The 23,921-nt window shown below is 37.1% G+C and overlaps 1 protein-coding gene across 6 annotated transcripts in view; it reads left to right on the forward strand.

The window, feature by feature from the left end:
- LOC113671373 (calcium-activated potassium channel subunit alpha-1) overlaps positions 1-23,921 on the forward strand; it is a 27,059-nt gene continuing 3,138 nt past the window's right edge. The window contains exons 1-30 of one of the 6 annotated variants that reach the window (XM_089209593.1): positions 120-607; positions 4,843-4,904; positions 5,467-5,560; positions 6,263-6,374; positions 7,008-7,083; positions 7,278-7,353; positions 7,832-7,909; positions 8,312-8,401; positions 9,010-9,101; positions 9,783-9,893; positions 10,103-10,208; positions 10,600-10,682; positions 10,905-10,974; positions 11,480-11,545; positions 11,719-11,808; positions 12,158-12,276; positions 12,742-12,810; positions 13,004-13,087; positions 13,534-13,610; positions 14,374-14,433; positions 16,882-16,992; positions 18,811-18,858; positions 19,117-19,227; positions 20,001-20,097; positions 20,428-20,530; positions 21,213-21,308; positions 21,604-21,690; positions 22,091-22,132; positions 22,760-23,048; positions 23,658-23,788. In XM_089209593.1, coding sequence (XP_089065719.1) covers positions 278-607; positions 4,843-4,904; positions 5,467-5,560; positions 6,263-6,374; positions 7,008-7,083; positions 7,278-7,353; positions 7,832-7,909; positions 8,312-8,401; positions 9,010-9,101; positions 9,783-9,893; positions 10,103-10,208; positions 10,600-10,682; positions 10,905-10,974; positions 11,480-11,545; positions 11,719-11,808; positions 12,158-12,276; positions 12,742-12,810; positions 13,004-13,087; positions 13,534-13,610; positions 14,374-14,433; positions 16,882-16,992; positions 18,811-18,858; positions 19,117-19,227; positions 20,001-20,097; positions 20,428-20,530; positions 21,213-21,308; positions 21,604-21,690; positions 22,091-22,132; positions 22,760-23,048; positions 23,658-23,788 — 3,060 coding nt within the window. In that variant the 5' untranslated portion in view covers positions 120-277. Of the gene's footprint in view, positions 608-4,842; positions 4,905-5,466; positions 5,561-6,262; positions 6,375-7,007; positions 7,084-7,277; positions 7,354-7,831; positions 7,910-8,311; positions 8,402-9,009; positions 9,102-9,782; positions 9,894-10,102; positions 10,209-10,599; positions 10,683-10,904; positions 10,975-11,479; positions 11,546-11,718; positions 11,809-12,157; positions 12,277-12,741; positions 12,811-13,003; positions 13,088-13,533; positions 13,611-14,373; positions 14,434-16,881; positions 16,993-18,810; positions 18,859-19,116; positions 19,228-20,000; positions 20,098-20,427; positions 20,531-21,212; positions 21,309-21,603; positions 21,691-22,090; positions 22,133-22,759; positions 23,049-23,657; positions 23,789-23,921 lie in introns of all 6 variants that reach the window. The other 5 variants (XM_089209578.1, XM_089209574.1, XM_089209586.1 and 2 more) reach the window with 5 other exon arrangements.

The following is a 23,921-nucleotide window of genomic DNA, read 5'->3' on the forward strand; positions in this document are numbered from 1 at the left end:
GTAAGTTATATTATGCAGAAAGCAGTGAAATAGAATATGAAATAATCATGAAATAATTCACAGAAATATTTTTTGAGCTTAAGTCGCAATTTGTTGATTGGATTTTTTTTTATTTGAATAGGCATTTATTTGAAATTCTCATTACACGCTAATCGTACCTAGCTGAACCGGTGATTCGACTCCATCAGTCTGAATCTTGAAGAACTTCGAGGATTACAGTTGTACACATTAATGGCTCGTCAAAAGAATAAATGGGATATTTCTGCGCTGGATCACCATGGTTAAAACGTGTACCTTAGCAGCGCTATCTGAGAGCTGTGACTTCCACTGCTTGATCGTCAAAGAAGATAGAAAGTGGTGGTACTTTATCGCAACAAGCGGCGCAATTTTCATTGGGGGATTGTTGGTCATATTAGCTTCAAGGCTGTTTATTAAAATATGCAACTCAAAACAGAGCAGGTTAAACCCAACTAAAAAGGATGCCAATAAGCAGCGGATTAATCGGTCGCACGTCGCACCGGAAGTGCAGAAACGAGGGATTTATGTCAAACTTAAGGAACAAGCCGGTACACTGATAACAGCACAGACCTTCAAGGGCCGATGTTTGGTAGGTTTAATTTTTTCGAGTAACATTAACTGAGTCAGGAAGTACAGTTGACAAATTGAGCCTACTTGTTAACAGGAAACAAGGAGTTTCACACTTACATCAAAAAAAAAAAAAAACATAATAGATAGTTTTTCGTCTTGGAAACGTTCGTCATGTTTTTGTTCTTTGATCTTCGTAGCGTGACACAGTTTTGTTCCAAAACAAGACATGACATTGCCACACTCAAATTATACGCTACTCAGAAGTAATTTGATGGTTTTAAGCTTGATATCTGAAGCGATTCACTTATTTGCCTTCTGTTACAACATTGTTTGCCAGCTGACCGACTTGAATAAAACCAAACAGATCGTTGATTACCACGAACTCGCACGGTGAATATTACGTCGCTCCTGCCTAATATCATATGTCAACTGCTAATATTCTCAACGACGCGTGCAGTAAAATACATGTGCTCAGAATCATTTCGTGCCAATATTTATTTACATGTTATCGTTTAAGGCTATAATTTTTTCAATAATTGGGTGCGGTGCTACGTAAGAGGTTTCTTGTCGACCTCTCAGCGTCGAGTAGCAATCGCGTGATTCGTAGTATCCCAAATTAAATATAGCGCGCGACTTTCATGTAAATTCGTAAGCGTTTCCTATCGGAAAAATTTTGGTAGATTTTAAGTTTGATGATCGATTATCCGATAACTTATGAACCCTAAAGAGAAAATAAACAATTCCGAAAAAATCTCAGTTGTAGGTTGATTTCACTTGTGTCGTTTACAATGACACGACCAACATTCTGATAAAGTTCTTTTATTCTCGTTCATGTTTGGTCTTCAACCTGATGAGTGTTTTAAATTTTTTATTTGCCTATCACCCCCTGCCTACGTTTTCTATCTCATCTCTGGAAAATGAATAATTCGCTGTTCGTCCAGCTTTTTTCCCTATTCAATATTATTTTCTCTTTTTCTGATACGGTGACCACAAATTGGGGTATCAATTCATTCTAAGGCTCTGTTGCCCTATCACCATTATTGTCAATTACAAAGCTAAGTGGTTAATACATTAGACAGGAATGGATGCCCAAATTCTAGTATTTTTTTTCTACTCAGAAAATGTGCTATATTTATGAATATTTAGTCTTCTTGCATAAATCAAGCCAACAACCCATTCCATTTCATTTTTTCCTTTAAAATTCCATGATAGTTTTTTGTTTAAAGTGTTTGATGGAACCTCTAAATGATACTTTATAACTCTGAAATAATTTTTCCTTTATTTCAACAATTTCAAACTTTTTAAATGATTAAAAAGGGAAAGAAAAAGAGAAGGGCACTATTTACATCGTAGTTAAGCTAATTAAGTGCCTTTCAAGTCATATGAAGGTAAATTTTCCATAAAGTAAAACAAAACAATACAAATATTTGAAAGGAAAAGAGGAATAACACTTTAAACAAAGTAAAATGGATAGTGCAAGGCCAAAGTAATGCAGAAATTAATGTAGAGAAAACTAATATATGAAAAGTGCTCTTATAAATAGTTTTCTTGTCGGCCTCTCTGTTTAGATGTAGGAATATCATTCCAATAGTAGTAGTATCAAATAACTGTCAGACAGAATTTGCTAACATTTGTTTCGAAAGGACTAGGATTCAGGTACTACAAAATATATCTTTGTAACTTTCAAGGTACTTGTGAGCCTCATTGCAATAGATTTGAATCAACTGACAGATGTTCCTAACAGCCAGGCTTGAAAGCAGAAAATTGATCTCCTCAGGTTGATTACTTTATCCTCTCAGGCTAGTACTAAATGTTTTGAAATAATATTTGTTTTGGCTTGGTAACTTGAAGTTTTAGAACTCCCTTATGTAACTGGTACCTAATTTTAACCACTGCAGAGTGATAGAAATTATAGAATTCTTATTGAGAAAGAGAACAGAGGATACTGATCTAGCCTATTTGTATATAGGATTTTCCATTAAAAATAGTAATTCATTACAAAAATTTCTAGACCTTCAAATTAACTCTTCAACTCCCACAAGTGACCAACACAGAATTTCTCCTTACAATATCAAAGCAATACCAAGCAAACAAGTGATGAGAGTGATATCAATTAGCTAGGGGATTATTTATTGATCCACCAACAAATTCTCCATACCAACATAAAAAAGAATTGTATGGCAGACAGTAAAGAGAATTACTTACTAGTAGTAATCGGAGATTAGGGAAGTGCGTTCGGCATTTCAAAGGGGAAATATTGTTTTTTGGTTATTGGGATAGATGAATATGCCTATGGTATGTTGTCAAATAAAGGGTTATGGCGTATTGTGAAACCTGTATTTACTCTGTGTATGAAAAGGTTTTAAAGGCTAGTTAGGGACTTGTCAGAAATTAGCAGGGGAGGAGGGGGGGGTGAGAATTTTCAATTTGGGTTTGGAAATTAGGTGACCCATCCCTGCAATGGGAGTGAAATTTGCTAACCCTCCCCTTGAGCTTGGCCTAAAATATCATGACCCTCGCCCTCTTGTATAAATGATAAAATCTAGTTCTTGCAATACACTAGGGTGCGTCAGTATTATGAAAACTCAAAATATATTTCTAATCTGTTCTTTGTCATGCTACATACATACATTTTCGATGACAGCATTAAGAGTCCGACTGATCACTCGACTCTCCTATTTCTCCCAATACAAAGTCTTCATCACCAGAACAAGTGGGTAATGCCTCATCCCCTTCATCTACCTCACATTCATCATGATCATCCACCCCTTCCAAATAAAGAACTTCCTTTTTCTTCTGTGGGTGAACCTCTACATGATCACGGGCATATATTTGCATGACCCTCCCCCTTTTAACTGCCCATTTTTCATGACCCCTCCCTTTTCTGAGGCTCAAAAAGTTGTGACCCCCCCTCTGTTTTCACCCCCCCTCCCCCCTCCCCCCTGCTAATTTCTGACACGTCCCTTATATCGTATGGTTTTTGAGGAGGCAGTTGTCGCAGTCCATCGGGCGTGTACATATGCAAGTTTTACTGTAGTTGGTGTGGTAGTTAAGTGTTAGTAAGTAGAAAGAGAATAGTTGAAAACGTGTTTAAATGTAAGCATTAATTTTATTGAACCTTCACCAACGAACAACTACGTCCTCGAACGTCCGACAAACTGCGATGCACGAGGCAACATCCTTTGCGCAACGAAATTGTGACGTCATTCAAAATGGTGCTGAAAAGATGAACGGCCGGCCGATCGAACGAAAAAACACGGGTCAGCTTTTGCTTGCGTGCACAGGACACCTACGCGATCACAGGTAGCCCAGGAGATTAGGAAGCGTTCTTCCTTCGTCGAACGCAATGAGATATTGGGAGTAAAAGAATTATGTTTTGTGCACATTTGTTGCACAAACTATATCTTCAGTTACTGTTCTTTGGTATGTCTTGCAAGACTTATAAGACAATTCATTAGCTGTGTGACTTTGTAAGGATACTACTAGTCTAAAGTACTTTCTTCATGTTTTGAAAAATGCGTTGAGATACTGTTTGACAAGAGTATAGTTGTTTTTTACAAATTATTCCAAAGCTCTTATCAGTTATTTCATGATACAGTTGTTTTTCTTGGAATGGGTTAGAAAAAGGTGACAAAGGGTATGAGAATAATTTTTGTTTCCCCTACCTCCCTCCCTTACCTCTTGCCTATCGACCACCCCAACTTCCCATCTACCTCTTTCCAACCCTCCTCTGCTATAAGAAACCAAAATGGTGGCTATGCAATTAGGATTTGAACATTCACCTGCCAATAATTTGTACTTAAATTACAAGGCAATTCATTTTTCGGTTTGATGTCTGGGCTACTTTCCTTTCCCAGCAGTTCATATGACCCTGTCAAATTCAATTCCAGCTGTATCTACGGCAGCTACAGTGTTGCTAGTGGCATACAATAATCTCAGAAAAAGGTGTTTTCAGTTTGGGAATTTTGTCAGCCTTCAGAATGTGCTTCAGTTAAGGAATGATTTCAATTCATATTCAAGTCAATTAGTCAGGAAATATTCAGTTGGGTGTTATCAATACAGTAAGCTATGGTTTTTTATTGCCTGGTGTTGATGATCTGCAAGTAATTAACAACTGTTGTATTGATTTTTTTTATTAATATCATCCTGTCCATATGGGTCAGATTGACTTAGGAGCTTCCTTTTTTTTCTGGTTATCTTGATGTGTTAACTGCTGCTGTGTTTTTACATGTTTTTTTTTTTCTCTCTCAATAGGTTGTAATTTCATTCCTCCTAAGCATGCTTTATATCGTCTTGTATGCTGTAGAGGCAAGTTAGTAAGTATTAGGAGTTCTTTCCTGTTGTTTGTTTTTATTTTATCTTTTTTTTTAATTTTATTATAATTGGAATAAAAACTTCCCTGTGAATATTGTTGTTAGCACATGATGCATATGTCTAGGAAATTATTCCTTGTGAAAATGTTAATCAATTTTTAAAATATTCTTTTTAAGACAGAAGCCTGTCAAAGTAACTAATTTCTGCTCAGCAATCAAGCTGTGAAGTGGGAAAACAGCAAAGACTCAAACAACAATAGAAGACACAAAATGTAAAATGTAACAAGCAATAATATGATGAGGCAATATTTTCTTTCAAGGATCAAAGGCTAAATGTGGGTGTTAATACTCTCCTACATATGAATAGAACAAAAATGATGGTGTGTGATTAAACTTTGTGGTTATCAGTTTTTTCGGTACATATACTATTGCTGAATTCAAAGTTTGAAAAAAAGAGAGGAAATTTGTAAAGATTTTTGGCAGAGCTGAACAAATATTTTTCAACTTACTACACACAGTTCCTTTGGGGCATTTTATTAAATCCATTTTATTTGTTGTTTTCCAGCCCTGTCGAGCATTGTCTGGACATGAAAAGACAAAATCTCTGGATATTTGACATTGCTTTTAATCTTTTCTTCTTGCTTCATTTTCTTCTTCGGGTGAGGACTTCATTGCCAAGGATACATAAAAATTAATTAGTATTTTGTTCTGTTTTGAAGCATGCTAATTATTCTCAGGCTAAATGATACAGCTAAAAATTTCTGATATTGATGAAAATTTGTTCCTATTCATTGTGGTGTAATACTTATAACTTATAAGACTTTTTGGTGTGCATCATTGCTGAGTATTTTTAACAGTTGTGCTGTATTTTGGCAAGCCTGCATGGCAAGTCAAATTACAATCTGTAAACCAGTAGCATCAAACGATGTCTGACAATTTAAAATATTCACAAAGAAAGACTAACCAATAAATTGTCTCATTATTAAGTCATTCATCATCCAACTCCTCTAAAATGTCATCCCTTTTTTATTTTCTTTGAAACTCGCACAGGCATATTCAACCTGTCAAACAGGTACAAAATAATCAACTGTCCAAATAATGGTAGCATAAAACACCACATTACACTGTATTTGTTCTCTACTCAGTGAAGTTGGATATTGAAATATGGAAGTTAATTTTTTTGAAGTGGCAGCTTGTAATGTCTTCATTGGCATCTAAATCAATGTAAAAATGAAAATGAAAACTGATTTCATATTATGTACAAATCATAGGCTCAAATTAAAATGAATTGCTTATATTTGTCTTAGTCTCAAACTTTTGTTTCATCTTTAGCTGGTTAATAATCTGAAATATTGTTTAAGTTCCTTGCAGCAAATGATAAGCTGATGTTTTGGGTGGAGACGTTATCTTTGGTGGACCTCCTGACGATACCTCAAGTGTTTGTTTCTGTTGTCCTTCAACAGAACTGGCTGGGTAAGATTTATTTAGTTATTTTCTCATGCATCTGGTGAGAACAGATATATGCAAACAAGAAAACAAATGCATGTACACCCATAAATTTAGGCCTCTGTGATAGACACCTGTTTGATAGATACCTGTATGATAGACACCCATTTGATAGACACCTGTATGATAGACACCTGTTTGATAGACACCTGTTTGACAGACACCTGTATGATAGACACCTGTATGATAGACATGTGAATGATAAACATCTAAAGACAAGTAGACAGTACAATGGAAAGGTGTATGAACATTGTTGATAGAAAGATAGACTGACAGACTAAATCAATATACATGTACACTTACACCAATAGACAGACAAAGAAATACAATAGAGAACATACAGTTGAACCAGCATTAGGTGGCAGGGTATTTAGTGGTCACCCTGTTGTCAAGCAGTTGTCAAAGTCCTGAATTGTTTCCCCTTAATCACTGTAATTTTCACCTCTATTAATTGGATGCGGTCGTCTTTCGCTAAATCCCAACAGCCTGTCACATTATTGTGACAAGGAAGAAATAAATTATTGCTAAAACTTATTTTTTGTTAACTGATTATCAGCCTAATATATATCAAAATAAAAATTTACATTTAATTTTTTTCAGGATTAAGATTTCTTCGTGCTATGCAGTTTATTAGGCTTGCAGATATTCTTCAATTCTTGGGAATTATTAACTCAAGGTTTGTCATGTGCCTGAAATTAAGGCAATTTTGTTTTTGACATATTCTGGATTCTGTGTACAATTGCATATTCTGATAACAGTGTTCAGAGTAATTTTTTTAGCTTTTATGAGTATTATATATGCTTAAAAAACACTGTCCTGCGTGATTGAAAATGACACCTTTTATGATTTTCTCTTAATTTATATTTTTAGTGGGATCATTACACTTACAGTCATGATTGGTAACTTGTTTGCTCTCATCTTTACATCTGCTGGGATTCTTCATCTGGTAAGTCAAGGACAGAATATGCTGAGTGCAGCAGTTTCAATAGAAGCCAGTGAGTGGCTGTCTACTGCAGCCTATAAGACTTCTTATTGCTGTTGCATCTGTTTAGCTTGCAAACAGGCTGTGGTGTTTTGGTTTTGCTGTACCGCCCCTTCTCCAGTCACACCCACTTATAGCACCATGAACAGCCATTTACGGGAAAAAGCTATTGAAACACCAGTGAGTGTGTATGAAGCCTTATGACTATGAAATAGTCAGAGATGCATGATGAGAGAATCTATAGTGGCGAATTTTAGCAGGAGTCTGTTGAAGTGCTTGAATTCCAACACTTGTGCTGATAAGTTACATTCATTCAAAGATTTTTATACCTGTAACCCTTGGATCCTCAAATAGTTTGCTGGCTTTAATGTAACTACTTGTGATGAGCAGGATTTCTGACAGAGATAAATGAAATGAAATTTTTATTTTGATTTGATGTCAGGTGGAAAATTCAGGAGATCCTTGGAGCTTCAGTAATGGTCAAAGCTTGAACTTTTTTGATTGTCTCTACTTTTTAGTGGTATGCAATTCAGCTTTACAATCATGTGCTTTATTTTAATTTAATATAATTGATGATTTGTTGGTTTCCCATGTTGAAAATAGTAAACTCTTTTGATATTATATAAATTACATGCAATACATGAGCATCTTATGGTGTGATAAGCTAATGACAGATAGCTCTTTAAATGGGAAATTATTACCAAGTTGAAATTGTTACTTTGATTCTTTATTGATTGAGGGATAGTGATTGCCTGGGTACATTCTTGCTATGGGCAAAATCCAAATCAAGAGAGTACAAAACAAATTTTCCATTGTAGAAGCACTTTCAAATTTTAATTACCCATAACTGGAGATAAATTAATTGATAGGTCTCATGGTAATAATTATCATTATTCTCACTGGTGCTGTTTTTAATTGACAGGTTACAATGAGTACAGTGGGATTTGGTGACATATCTGCTATAACATATTTTGGAAGGACTTTTATGATCATATTCATTTCCATTGGCCTGGTAAGTGAAGTGCTTGGTTTCTTGTTGACTGTATACATAAACTGATGCTAAGGTTAGAAGGTGCAAACTCAGTTTCCAGACTTTTTAGAGGATATTCAACCACAAGGTTTTCAATTACAAAAGTAACCAAGTTGGTGATACAACAGGATTTTGCTAGTTGCTTCAAATCTGTACTACTCTACTCTTGACATCCTCAAACTATGAAAAAATTTTCATTGTTTATTCATGTTTGAAATCTAGTTGGAAAATTTTTGAGAGAAGGAAAGAATGAACAAAGAAAGAATTAATTTTTTCCTTGAACAAGATCAAACGAAAGATATACAAATGACCTTCTGGCCCTTAAGAGTGCTAGGGAAGCATGTAACTTCTCCATGCTTTATCAGTCCTTAATCAAGAATAAAGGAATTGATCCTCAAAGGGGCTCATGGCTGTAAAAGAAATTCTCCTGGTCAACACCTCAGGAAATGGTGGGTGTAAAGGGTGAATAGATGATATGACATTGATAAAATATTTTGCCAAGAGCTACAGAACTACAGTATGAATGAATTATTATATTTTTAGTTATAACTAAATGAATGATCTGACCTTTTGATTGTGTTTTTGTGTAGGGTATGTTTGCCACTTACATCCCAGCAATCTTGGAATATTTGGGTAGCCACACAGTTTATCATGGCTCATACAAAATCTCTGAAGGAAGAAAGTAAGAAGGAGGCATTTTAATTTATACTTGAAATGTTAAAGATTAATAGAGTTAGATGTTTTTTTTTCGTCTTGTCACAAGCATCTTGTCACAAGCGTGGGACAAAGAGAAAATTGAGGCCTTATGAGGAATTGAACTTCATGGGGACTCAGAATTTTTTATTTGTTTCATGCTTGTGATGAAACAAAAAACATCTTTCTCTATTCTTTACCAAGCTCAAAACTTACCTTCTCTCTCATTCTATTTACAGATAGAGATTAAGTTTTTAGAATATGTTTTCAGATGTCTTTGTTACATTTTGTTGTGCACATCTTCAAACATAAGCTAGCTGCTGAGAGAGTTTCTTTGTTTTTCAGCAAAATTTTATACTTATACATATTAAACATGAAATTTTGCTTTTTTGTCAATGGCTTTGACACTGGATATCTTAAGGTTATTTGCATTTTGCATTTTATTTTTGCGGTGTCTAGTTTCAATTACAATTATTTTACATGATTAGCAAGATTACATGCTAGCTAAATAAATATAATTGGCGATTAATTGACAAATTAACCACAAAAATAGAACTTTCCCTTTTTATTTGTTCTTAACAGAAGGATTTCTAAGCCATGATGTTTAATTTATAACATTATTCATAATTTCTTATAGATTTACTGTCTTTTCTTTTCCTGATTATTTTAGACATATCATTCTCTGTGGATATATCACAAAGGAAAGTGTAGAAACATTCTTACGAGATTTCCTACATAAAGATCGATCCAATGTTGCTGTAAATGTTGTCATCATGGGAAAGTGAGTATTTTATTTTCAAATTAACAAATAGATTATATGTAGCTGTGTGTCTGTTCAAGAAATCACAGGTGACATCAAAATGTCTCAAAAAATAACAAATTGGCAGATAAGGCACAGCCAAATGTGTCACTGATGTAACATTTTATTAATAGCATAATTTTCATGTTGGAAGTCACCCTCTGATCTGTTGTTTTAATTTTCTTATTTAGCTTTCTGCCAGATGCAGAAATGCAGTCCCTGCTCAAGAAACATTTTGTTCATGTATCGTACTTCAAGGGCACAGTTCTGAGTGCAGAGGACTGCAAAAGAGTTAAGGTCTGTAAATACATTGTCTAAGTCAAAAGTTTTTAAACCTCTGGGCCCAGTTTTTAATTCAAATGTAGATTAGTGCCAATCCACGGTTAAATTTAAATCCAGATTTCTCTACTGTTTTGTTCAAAAGCCTTTTACAGATAATTTTCTCTTTTCTTTTTAGAGCTTACAATTATCTAATTGTAGACAAAAGGAATTGTACTGAGTTTTCTTTTAAAGCTCTCAAATCTGAAATTAGATTTCACATTAACCCTGGGTTAACTTAACCCAACTTTGAACAACCCTGCCCTGGTATGTCTACAAATAGACTAGTGAGTAAACAAGATGTGAGGTCAAGTTACATAATTTTTGAACTGTCATTAACTAATACAGAAGGGTTTGCATTTCATTTTAGATGAAAGTAGCTGATTCCTGTATCGTATTGTGTAACAGAGAGTGTGTTAATCCCAGTGAAGAGGATTCTGAGAATATCATGAGGTACATTAATTTTATAATGTGTGAGAGGGGCTAAAAACTTTTGAAAAGACTTAAAACTTTTGTTCACTGAGAATTGGTTCTGTAATCAAAATATTAATTTTTTTCCTTTTCTGAAAGAGTGATTCCATTCTAGTCAGCAAAATGTTGGATGAAAATTAGTTGAACAGCGTGTGAGAAAATGTTTTAATTATTTCTTTTTTTTGTGCTGATCTTGATATTCAGAGTTGTAGCTGTGAAGAATTACTACCCAGGAATAAGAGTCATCATACAACTGCTTCAGTATCAGAACAAGGTAGGATTACATTCCTTATGTTGCCCTTTTACACCTTAAAATCAGTATGCATATTCTCCACACTGTTCTCTTTACATTTCCTATAGTGCTTCCAAGGAGAATTTGTCTAACAATCAAGAGCTTCTTGGTTTTGTGTTAATTTCCTTTATATTCAAGAGCTTTCTTTCGATTCAGGGGTAATGTTATAAGGAGAAATAAGATGCTTATCACTTTTTGGGGTTAAAAGGTTATATATCTTGAATGTTAATGATATCAAGTGATGTAAATTTATATTTATCAATTAACAGACTTGTTTTAAGACTTTATAGGATGGAAATAGATTAATTTTTTTTAACTTATATTTACTTGTGCTAATAAAAGATTCCATACAACGCATGAAAAATGACTTTTGAATGGAAATGATATGAAAATTTGTCTTAGTTGGATATAATCAGTATATTCAAAGAAAGTTATCAAGAATGAAAAAATAAAGAATATTACAATAACCAATTTGATGTGTTTATAGTCGTACCTATTGAATATTCCATCATGGAATCCCAAACGTGGAGATGATGTTGTTTGCATCAGTGAAGTAAGTATACGTTCAACTGAGAATTTTTTTCCTTTTTGCTTTATATGTTTTTTAAAATGTTTAATTGAGTAATATTAGTGGGAAAAAGAAAAAAAACCTTCAGATGGTAAATTTGTCAAGTTCGGATTGTTCAGATTGTATTTTTCTGATTCTGTGTCTTTTTCTTCAACCAGCTCAAGTTGGGATTTATTGCCCAAAGCTGTTTGTCACCGGGATTTTCAACACTTTTGGCCAATGTTTTCTCAATGCGATCACATGAAACAGTAAGTTGCTCAAAATTATGAAATATAGGAATCACACAAGCAGGGATGTCCAACTTATATGACAGGCAGCTTGGCCATTTGATCAGGGTGAAGTGACTTTCTTACCCTTTTACTCCCAAGATCTCATTTGCAATTCTCCTTACTATCTGATATGCAATTCTAATGATATCAGTTTGGAGATTTTGGTATTGGATCAACTTATGATCCTCTAATTGTGAGATCATAATTATTGACATAAAGAGCGCTTTAAGGGGTTGTGGTCAATGATGTCTGTAAATTTTACTCAACATGTGAAATTTTAAGATGTATCGGGTAAGCCTTGCTTTTAACGTTCAATATGTAATTTCAGTCAGACACTACAGAGTCAGACTCGTGGAAGACCTACTACATTGAAGGAGCAAACCTTGAATTATACACTGAAACATTATCAAGTTCGTTCAAAGGAATGACGTTCCAACAAGTTGCTGAGTAAGTTATTCATCTGGTAAATGTAAATTCGTATTACAATTATTGCCAGCTGTTCGCAATGCATTGGAGAAAGGAAAGTTCTTCTGCAGCTTTCTTTCGCCAAATTTTAATGGCCTGAGCTATCTGCTATTCAGCCGTGGAGAATATTCTCGTCTTATTTTTTTTCCTAAAGCATCTCGGCGGGTTGGAAACTTAAATCCTCGAATCTGGTTGGTTAATTACACACTTATGACTGGTTCACAGATTTTTCCAATACGAACCACGGTCTGGAATCTTTTGCGCGCTATTTGCAGCAAAAAAAATTACTTACTGATCTTGGTCAGCGCGTATGGGAAAAAACTGTGTACTTGGTTTTGAGTGGAGCCGTCGGACTTCAGCCTTGGTTCGTGCCCAAGAACTGGGGCACAGTGTTTCCCCATACTAACTTCCTGCCCGGTAAATGATATTTATTTATTTTCATGACAGGATTTGTTTTGGTAAGCTTGGCCTCCTGCTCATTGCCATAGAAACTATTAAACCTGATGGAGAAAAAGTGTAAGTATTCACGCAACTTAAAAGAAACTTTTGATTGCGAATTTCCTGATATCTATCATGTTACTAAGTACAACATTCTGCATTAATGATGAGATATTTGTTTTACATAAAAAAAATGCATAAAATTGATGCTATCGCTCTACGAAACTCCTCAAGGTAATTCACTGTTATTTCTTGGTTTTTTTCCCTCAAGATTCACCATCAATCCTTTGGACAAGACCATTGAACAACGGACACGAGGATACTTCATAGCCGATTCCGCATCTGAAGTCAAGAGGTACATAGCTAAATTCTTCTGGTATTTCAAGGGTTAGTGCGTCAAATTACTTGTCCTTGTGCGTGTAGTTAGGCAATAAGAAAATTACACTCGTGCAGTGGTTTACACGCAAATGCGTATATTCGTCTTTTGCAAACACGTATTCTCCACGCGAATGCGGTCATTAAGGGAGATAGTACTTCAATCGACAATATAATTCTTAAATGGTTGTAATTTCCACTAATATTGCAGGCGCTGACAATGTATCTTGTTGTAAAATTTAGCTCAAGTTTGTCAAAGTATCCCAAATTAAACCGCAAGGCTCATCTTGCAAGAAAAACGTGTTTCTACGACTAACTAACTTGCTAACTTCATCCTATCTTACTTTCCAAGATATCATGACCTTCTCATTTTCTTGCTGCTAAAGTGACCTTCATAACCAATAATTAATTTTGACCTTTTTCAAGGGCTTTACATTACTGTGTAAATTGTCATGCTGATGTGAAACAACCAGAGCTGATAAAAGAGTGCGACTGCTCCAAAGGTACAAAAATAAACCGGGTTAACATATCATTTTGGCTCGAAGGGCTTAAAATATTCGCCCTGTCCCTACAAACTTTGCCGAATACTTGATCTTGTCTTCCTAGTTTTGATTTATATGGAGTGTGTAAAGGCAAAAATGAATCGAGTAAATATGATTTTTTGTGTCATTGAACTTGTTTGAGATAGTCAAAGGGGCTACCTGTACACCATGGCTTGTCAATCTCGGACAATTTAAACTTAATTTTCCATGGTTGTGATTTGCAATCCACGTCAGTCTTGTCCATTCTTGGCCGTTATAGTTCATTTTTGTGTTTTACCGGTTCCTTTGGCATTTGTTGAATAAGCCGAACCACTATTTCTAAGTTTCCTTTCAGTTACAAAACACATTTCAGTGATTCAAAGGACAACTGACAATGTAGGGATGTACAGGAAGCTCCGATGAGTTATGAAAAGTTGGTTCAGATTTCATTTAGGGGCAGTTATGATCAAGTATTTGATTGGTAACTTTCGAAATTATTGATGAAAGCGTAATGACACAGCCACAACTCTATGACTGGTAAGAACCACCAAATTTTAACTTTTCCAAGCAATAGAACAGATAATTGCTCTCCATTTTGTAAGCTGATGCTCATAACTGTAAAGCAAAATTAAATCTGTCTCTGTGAAGTGCTGCTTAACTCTGGCTAAACCTAATCACTAGGCGCAGCCTTTTAATTGATCTTCTTGCTGCAATACTAACAATTCATTACTTCTTCCAACTAAAGGAACCCTCACTTTCCGTGGATTAGGCAAAGCCGTTCTCATCACTGCAACTGCTGCGAGTAGTTAGTATCTGTCTTGTCAACCTCATACGTTCTTTCTAACACTAAACACTATTTGATAAATTCCATTCTTAAATGTAAGCTCTAGTGTTCTATACGTGCTTATTTCTTAGACTTTCTTGTTGTTCTATTGTTAAGAAGCCTTTCTCATCTAGATCTTAAAATTCTCAAACAGCTACATTCATGTGTAAAGCTCGCGTTGTCCCTACCCCTGATAGATTCTTCTGGCACGTGACTGTCCTTAAAGGAACAGTGTCACGCAACGGGTGCATGCAATTGTCACTCGAGTTTAGGTTTCCAGGTTTGAGATGAAGTATAAGTTTATGAAGCAAACACACAAAAGTTTCTGCTTCTATGTGGTTTCCTCAAACTTAGGGTTAAGATAGGAGACAGTTCACGGGCTAACATGGTAAAGAAATGTAGCTTGCTCTACACTAAAATTTTCTTTTCGTAGAGGGATCTTTAGTCTTAAGTCTTTAGTCTTAGTGTGCTGGTGTCATTCTTTCTCCTACAGAAAAAATATCACAAGTTTGTGCATTTGCATAACGCTTTCTCCTTATATTGTGGTGATTTCCATCCTACATCAATCGCCACTTTTTCAGTGACACAAATTTACTTAATTTTCACTTTTTCTCTGCTAAATCACATGTATAACATGTATTGCATTTGATGTACAGTTTCCATTATAAGGGATACTTTAAAACCAGTATAGCTCTTGGTGTACTTGGTACCTTGTGTATGGGAACATATCGTGTGCCCATCGGATGCGCCCATATTATGTGCAACAATTTGCAAAGTACATCCTATGATGTCATTTTATGCCCCATACATAATCTTCTAACCATTGACCACACATTATCGTTTTATGTGTCACTCCACTTTTCATTACGTTAAAAGTCACCACTCTGATCTGAACTGGTTACACTTTTTTTGGTCAGAACGGACTCCAATCAAATTAAAAATAGGAGTTCATGGAATGGAATACCTTACCATTAATGCATAAATATCTCTCTTAATAAATCATATCAACCTTGTCCCCCTGGGGTTGCTCGGTCAGTTTTGGAGATTAGGGCTGGTGAAGAGAAACTACTTGAAAGCACCGCTGATGGGTTCTCTTTTTGCACTAATGATATTCGGACCCCCCCCCCCCCCAAAAAAAAAAAAAAAAAAAAAACACAACAACAACAACAACAACAACAACAACAACAACAACAAAACAGTTTGATTGGCATTGGTTCAGGTGTTTCCAAACGAAGAAGACAGCACTTGGTTGGTCTTAAGTTTATCCAAAGCATTACCAGACCGGGCGTCGTCTTGGAAGAAACCTAGCGATAAACCTCTGGGCACTCCCCTGGGTACCATGTTGAAACCACGTTTAATGTGTGTCGACGTGAGTCAAGAAACTTGGGTCGATTTCAAATAGTGTTTTGCAAACTGCTAGGATCAGTCTTGCCATATGTGGATCTTGTATGAAGCTTAGCTCACCAAGTAGTGGTCTACGGTACCTCAGTGGTATTTACTTACTCATCTTTCGGCAGCATTTGAGATTCAAAAGAAACTTTCAATGAGACCTTTTGTCCATTGTTTAAGTTGGGGTTAAAAATCTAAGCTTTCGCCGAAAAACTACATCAATAGAGATTTATCTTAGCAGTGGAAAATGCCTCCGGGAAATCGCAGGGTCTGAGTTTCGAGTCCACGTGGGTGACTCGGATTTTTTTGCTTGTTCCTCGCCTGCGAAAAATGCGGGACGTATTTGTTCACCACTCGTAGTTATTCCTAACTACTTTGTGTAGCTAACTGTATTACGATGGCCTCTTAGAAATCATTGTCTTTTCCTCTATGAAGTGCTTCTAACACACTGCGTACTTCGCTCATTTCTATTTTTCTGCATCTGTTGTTGCGTAAACTAAGCTATGCACCCTGTATGGATTAACTTTAACCCTACTAATCTGACCACATGCACCTGCACTTTGGAAACCAGCTTTACGTGCTTCCAGGGAGTCTTTAGATCCTAGTTGTTCATTAACTTTGAGTGGTATTTTGTCAGTGCCCCAATATTGGAGATTCTTTCTTGATTTGCACCCTCAGAGTTGACTGAGTTGAGGAAGAATTTGTAAAAAGCAAAGAGGCATTTTATACGTAGTGTGGAACAAGTTGTTAAGAAGGGTTGGAGCCACTTCCAGAGTATATTTACGACAAAAACCAACACTCGGACTCGGACTTTATCATCCGATGAGGTAGTTCTGGAAACGAATATTACGGTGGCTGGAAAAGATTGTTATTGTTGGTGGTGACTAACTGAGATTACCGTTGACTACTGTTGATCCATGTGTATGACATGACTTGTGACATTCCTTGATTTGTTATTGGATGAATGGACAGACGCATTCGAAACGTTGAGAAATATGTTTTGTTTTTCACGGTGAATTCCTCTGATTTTGTTTATTTAAGAAAATGAGACAGATGTTCACTTAACTGGTGTAGTCAACCATGCTGTTGATCATGACACAGCCTATTTGTGTTTTGCACCAGAAGGCAAACAAAGAAATGGCAAACCACCAGGCAAGTTTGACGTGAGATTTTGGTAATTAACTCATTCCTTTTAATGGCAGTAAGAATTTTTTCTGTGCATATAAATTTCACGAGTGATAGCGTCGGCTCATGGATAAGAAAGAAAACAAAACAAAACAAAAACCGAGCAGCTTTTTACATCGTGTTGCTGGATCTCACCGAAAAGGTAAATGATCACTCGGAAACGAATGTGGTGATCCATGATCTCTTCTCTATAGGCTTGTTTGTCTAATATGAATTCTGTAGCATTTTTCAGCGAGGAAAACTAGAGTAAAAGTCATTTTAGACAAATGACCCAAGAACCGATTGTTTTAAGCCAAGATTGGCCCTTGCAAAATTCTGGCTTGACAGCCGCTAGCCTGGTTAGTAATAAGACTGGTTATTTTTGTTTTATTTGTTCGTTTTTCTGTTAATCAACGAAGAGGTGTTGTGCTAAGTGAATCATTGAGGTTATGAAGGAAGAAAAACTACTCTTAAAATGAGAAAAGGCTATCAGATAGAAACCAAATTAATCTTTGAAGGATTCTAAAGTATCGATCTCTTTGAATTAAAATAAAGAAATTATGAAGGCTGGGTGTTATGAGTGTAATGCTGCATTGTAATGCCAACAATTCATTTGATTTTTCGATTCTTAACTTTTTTCTAACTGTGTATAGTGCCCTTACATCCGTGAAGTATTTTATGCACTTGCAATAAAATAACAAAATAGAAACATGTGTCACCTGCACATTTAAAACCGCTAATAAGTCATGATAACAACACGAATATGTTTTCAAAATGGCATGACGTAGGAATGGGGGGAGTAAGGTTAAGTTAAGTAAATGTTAGATATTTCCTCGACGTATGTCCAGATGTTTTTTTAAAACTTTTATGCGTGTCGATTAGATAAGTTAGTTCTATTAACGTAATCTATTAATACTTTGGAACAAAAAGACTGTGTAGAAAAGACTTTAAAATAACTGATTTGGTCCAAGAAACTGCCTAGTCTATCCATGGGAGAAACCAAGTTCGAGGTTACAGATTGACATATTTAGATTGGACGAATTTTGTGTGTACAATTTATCGACGGTTGAGTTAGAGCGATTTTTCATTAAGTGTCGAAAGTAGTTCTACTTCGATTTGTGATTGGTCCTGAAAACTCGCGCCACTCATCCAATCAGATGCAAAACTAAAACCAATCACGACTTGGTCGCCTGCGTCTTCAAGCGTTTTCCCGCGCTCAGGGTAGTTTTTCGGTTTGGACCTCGAGTTCTGATTTGCTGTTTAAGGTATTTTATTTTCTTCTGATTGGCCATTTTGGTTACTTTAGTTTTCACGACACTCAATCGAAAAGTGCTGTAAGAGATCAGATTTGGCCGATTTCATCGTAACCGCTTAACACACGCTAGGGGAGGGAAAGTGGCGCTTAGTGATTAGAGGGGAAGAGAAGTCGACTTAATGGAGAGATTACGGGCAACTTCAATCTCGTAGTCATCTGGTTGGAAATTGTTCTTCAGAAATTGCAAATAACGGAGCAATAAGCTAATAAATATAGACGCGAATGAATACGGTTTTGATTGTATGCAAGTCGGGGAATATGCCTTAAACTTGTTGCTGCTGAATAACGTCGAAGCAAGACAGTATAATTCCCCCTCCCTCCCATCCCCTGCCCTCTCCTATCAGGTTAGAATGCAGGTTAAGGTCACGTGATTTTAGGGAACTTGGACTAATTTCTTCTCAAGGTTTACAAGGAAAGAAATCACAGTAAGAGGGAAAATACTTAAGCAAATCTAAAAACCACAAGGTTAAATGTTTGCTGTATTTACGTAGATATCCGATGTGCTGTAGCCGCTACTAAGAATAAAAATTCAGCGTTCTGTAAGTTCTTGTAAATGGTTGTTTAAAAGGTCTTTGGTCATTTTGGTGACGTCACAGTCCATTTTCACTTCAGCAAACACTTCTCCAGTCCATTGCAATCACTGACAGTTGCATCATCATATATGACGGTCAAGGTGTCACTTCTTCGAGCTGTTATCACCGTCCATGTCGCATATCGCCACAAATTCACATTGGCAGAATTTCATTGAAAAAAATTTGAGGCCTTTTCTTGCGTCTCTCTCTAATTTTGATTCTTAGATCGACGAAACAACAAACCTCATGGCGGTTCAAGAAATCTGCTATTTGTGGAAGCCGTGTGGAGTTCAAAAAATGCATCTGTTAGTGACCATTGTATAGAAGTGGAAGAGTGTAAGAAAGCAGAAATTTTCTCTCCGTGCGAGCGCTGGTTGGACCAGAATTTTCTGCACTGATACAAGCCTGCCATAGACATTTTTAAAGGGCGGAAATTTATCTGTTCGTAAGAGCAATCTATGCAAACTTAGCCACCCACTTTCGCGCTCGTTGTACCTGGAGATCTCTTACTTTGGTTTAAACAGGCCTCGATTTTTTGGTTTATTTTGTTGTCTTTCGGACTAGATTAACTTGGGAAATTTAATAGGATATTGTAGGTCTGTAGAGGGTCTCCTTTTTTTTCTTTCCTCTCTGTGATTTTCACTGCTATACATGCAATCATCCAGTGACTAGTTGTCTCTGGAATTTTTCGCATGTTTCGTTTCATCTAATAAGAGCTCATACTTCCAACACACTAACAGTGTGCTCCTTTGAAAAATCATTGCCATAGTTGATTTGTACACCAAAGCTGGGTAGTTCTGTCTTCGGAAGCAATTTGCGTTTTTATATGTTGTGTAATTAACATTTCCTTGAGAAAAAGGTTCGAAGTCGTCGTAGTCCTTGAAAGGGTAATAGGACGGTTAGAGACTGCTGTGAACTAAATGGAGGCGTTTTTTTGTCTCCTGTAGCATTCAATTTGTAATTTATATGAAATTATATTTTTGTTAGTTGAAATACATTTAAGCCAAGATAGCTTGTAACGTTAGATTTTACTAAGCAATTTCACCAATATCAAGCGAAAATATCGCAATAATGGAAATAACACTTGATGTTTCTTTTCGTGTCCTCAGTTAAAGCGGTCGACCCGAGACTGTCTTTTAGTTTAACAAGCAAACAAGGTGGAGAGGCAAGGCAGGGCACCTACAAAGTTCTACACAAGCTTAAAGCGTAAGTAGGTTCTGGAAAAGTACGCTAGGATTGCTTGGGTTTAGCCTTACATCGCCTTCTCATTGGTCTAGAAAACTCACACGACTCTATCTCAACCAATCAGATGGAAATTTAAAACAACCGCGACTTGTTCACTCGCGTTTTCCCGCTCTTTTAGCAGGCTGTGTCTTCAAAATTTCGTCCCATAGCTAAGTGATTTCCATGGTCAAAAGATATCTCTGTGAGTCAGTTTTGCGCTTGGGGGTCGCCTTTGCAAAGGAAGATGGTGTTTGTAAGTGGAATCCCAAGAAAAGGGTTTTGCTTACATACTGCTTTAACTTCTGTTTTCAGTTTAAAAGAGCAACAAGCAAATGATGGTGAAAAGAAGCCTTGTTTTGACATCTCAGGGACGTTTTATTGGTGCCAGCCGACGCGATTTGAGAATGTTTTGCTGGTATGTTGGAAAAAATAACCCGAAAATTAAACTTTGATAAAGGAAAGGGGAGAGGTGGGGGTGTGTTATGTCCCCCTCTTTCTAAACCTCTTTCACTCCCAAGATATAAGTATAAATTCTCATCTTTTTCTGCCTTCCATTTCCTGTAATTTTAGATCTAAGAATTTGGGGTTGGACTGAAAATTAGCCCCTAAGGCGGTTCATTTTTCTTTCATCTCCTGTCTACTTGAAAATGTAATCATATCACTCTCAAGGGTGACAGTGTTAAGCAGGTAATTTAGTATTAACAACGCTAAAGCTCTCTAAAGCTTTAAAGGTCTCCTTTTTCCTCAGGACTCGCCACGTACTCTGAAACTCAGGTTTGTTTAGTCCCAAGCCAGTGTTTTGCTTGGAGGTCTGAGTTAAAACAGATCCCACTCTCGTTAACCCTTTTAACCCCCAGAACTTATCAACATGTAACTTCTCCCTATAATATCTATACATTATCCAACAAACAAGTGATGAGAGTACTTAAACTTATCAGGTAGAAGTTGTTACCTACAACTAGCACCAAATTCTTCTATCGAATTTACAAGGAAATGTGTCGCAGCTAGAGGGGAGAATTATCAATCAGATCTTGGGAGGCCCTCAGGGAGGTGCTTCTTGCAGTTACAGTATTGTAGCTTATTTTTTACTTCTACAGACTCGAGAGGATGCTGTGAATATCGTTTTCTCGCACCACATACTTGTCTGCGTTTTCAATGAAGAAGACGCCCCGCTTCTGGGGTTGAGACCATTGGTAAGTTAAGCAGTTTTGCTTGGTTTGTGTGGTGTTCTTGGTTGAGACACTTTTGTCTTACACGGTGTCTCTTCGCCCGGGATATAATTGGGTACCGGGAACGTGTTAGTAAAGCTTTTGAGTCGGAAAGGAGGGACCAGGAATGGACTTCCATCCCGTCCAAGGGGAGTAGCAATACTCCTCGTCGCTTCATCGTCAAGACACCGGAGAATGCACGGGCGTTTTTTATTTTGTGTAGATGGTCTCGTGAAATTTGAGATCTAATATTTTATTGACTTTTCACTTTACCTCCTAGGTCATACCTTTAAGAGCTAGCAATCTGCTGCAATCTGAACTCAAGAAAATTGTCTTTCTTGGAAACAAGGAGTACATGGCGAGAGAGGTATGGTGCAATGAGACAGCTGCCTTTGATGAGGGTGGTGCATTGAGCGTGATAAGTGTAATGTCAATCGTTCAGAGCAATTTACAACGGAGTGTTGCAAGTAAGCGGGATTCTGTCGGTTCTGTACGCACGTTGATTGATCTTACAATTTCTCGCCACCATTGTGCAATCAGATACAAAACAAAAACCACGGTGACTCAACAAATGCTTTTTTGTCGACGTATCAAATGTGTACTTTATGATGTGTATACTTTGTAGTCAATCGTCCAAACTCACGCTGCAGATTACGACAATTCCAACCGAGCCCCTTGCACGAGTGAAAAGAAATAAGCCCAGAGGAAATTAGGTCCTTGTAGCTTACTCATGTAGCATCTTTAAATGTTTTGTTTTATAATTTCAGTGGCATCAGTTGTGCAATTTTGAGGATGTTTTCGTTCTTCCGGTGAGTAGGAATGTCACACATACACCCTTATTAACCGTCATCAACTCTTCTGACACTCATCATCAAGTGAGAAGGAGACCAGGCGTGCGTTTCTCAAATGATTCGGAAAGTTCTCTGGCCCTGAGACCATTCCGTAGCGTACTCCTTTGCTATGAACCTCCCGGAGTATCTGGAAGCGCACAAAAATTTTTGGTTCGAGAAAATCAGTTGGATTGGGCCTCGAAGAGTTTTCGGGTCTTTTTAGAAACGCTAGCCATGTCTCTTAGAACTGTGCTGTCTTACTTAAACAAAGAAAGATAGCGTGGATTCCCTTCGTGTCGAGGTTCGCGTATCCCGAACTTTTTGTTATGTCGTATGTAGGAAGCACGTCCCACGTGATTGACATGTGACAATACGACGCCTTCACTGCATGCTACCCTGGAATATATATAGGTACCTGTGAATTTACTCGGAAGCGTGATTGTTACGGTCTAATATTCGATCCAATACAGGAAGCAATACTTTACTTTCCCTAATGCCTCGGAAACCTGGATATGCAGCTGCGGTAATGAATCTCAAGGCTCGTTACAGACTTACTTCTCTTCAAAGTTAGTTTACAGCTATAAATTTCTGTACCTTGTATTTCAGGGCTCTCCATTTTGCCGAGCGGATCTGCGGGCTGTCAATGCAAACTTGGCGGACATGGTCGTTTTCTTGTCGCCTTCTACGGCTAGAAAAACCGACGACCCGAAGCTGGCCGATAAGGAATCGATTTTAGCGTCGTTGAATCTGAAAGCCATGTCATTTGACGACGCGGTTGGAATGCTAAGCGAGAGTACAAGGAATGCTTTTGCGGGTCCAGAGTTTCACGAGGCGCCGCAAGTGGAGAGAAGAGGCTCAGCTTATGGATGCAATGTCCCAATAATTACAGAAGTTGGTAGGTGCCTTGTTTATTATATGGGAATAGCTTTAGTCGCCTTACCCAGTTTCCCTGGTAGGGGTGCCATTCTGATAGAGAACGGGATGCAGACACTAGCAGGGCATAAGGAAGTATAAGTAGTTGGAGGCTCCGCTCAGGCATTTGATTGGGTACCGGCAAACTGTAGAAAAACTTGACAAATTGCTTTGGAGTAATCTGCGATGATCTAGTGTACCGCGATAGAGATAGAATGAGTCCATACTTTACCGAACTGGCAAGAGGCGCTTATTAAATTTGTAGACTTGTCGTTACTAATCCTTCTCTTTTTAGTTTGTTGTTTTCCTTTTACATCTAAGAGCGAGGCATTTTAGAAGGTGAAACTTTCCAACACTTTTGCTTTGGAATGTGGCGCTTTTTCTTCCTTGCTGAAACCATCACCAATTTAGCCTTTCTGTGTTGTGGCAGACTTTATCTTGCTCTTAAAGTTCAACTCGAAAAAGCTGTAACATTATGTAGATGGTGTCAGGCTTCGTTAGCTGGTGATATGGGAAGTTAAAGCACGAGAAAGTCCTTTAGTAAAATGCGTCAAGACGTAACACCTGTCTTATACTTGCACGACATTTTCAGCTTTTGACCAGAGTGTGCAGTACCTAGACATTGATGACGAAGACGATGACGACCTTGAACTCTACCTCACCCAGCCGTTCGCTTGTGGTACAGCTTTTACTGTCTCCATGCTGGATTCGTTGATGAGCGCGGTGAGTAGCTGAGAAGAGAATTAAAAATGTTCATGCGCAGTTAACTAAATGATAGCTGCGAAGATTAGAACTGTCGTAAGATAAGCGATTTTGTGGAAGAATATAACTGCCCGATGAGAATTTGAACCGATTA

Source organism: Pocillopora damicornis, chromosome 1 (genome assembly GCF_964200805.1).
Source record: "Pocillopora damicornis chromosome 1, jaPocDami1.2, whole genome shotgun sequence".
Classification (NCBI taxonomy): Eukaryota; Metazoa; Cnidaria; class Anthozoa; order Scleractinia; family Pocilloporidae; genus Pocillopora; species Pocillopora damicornis.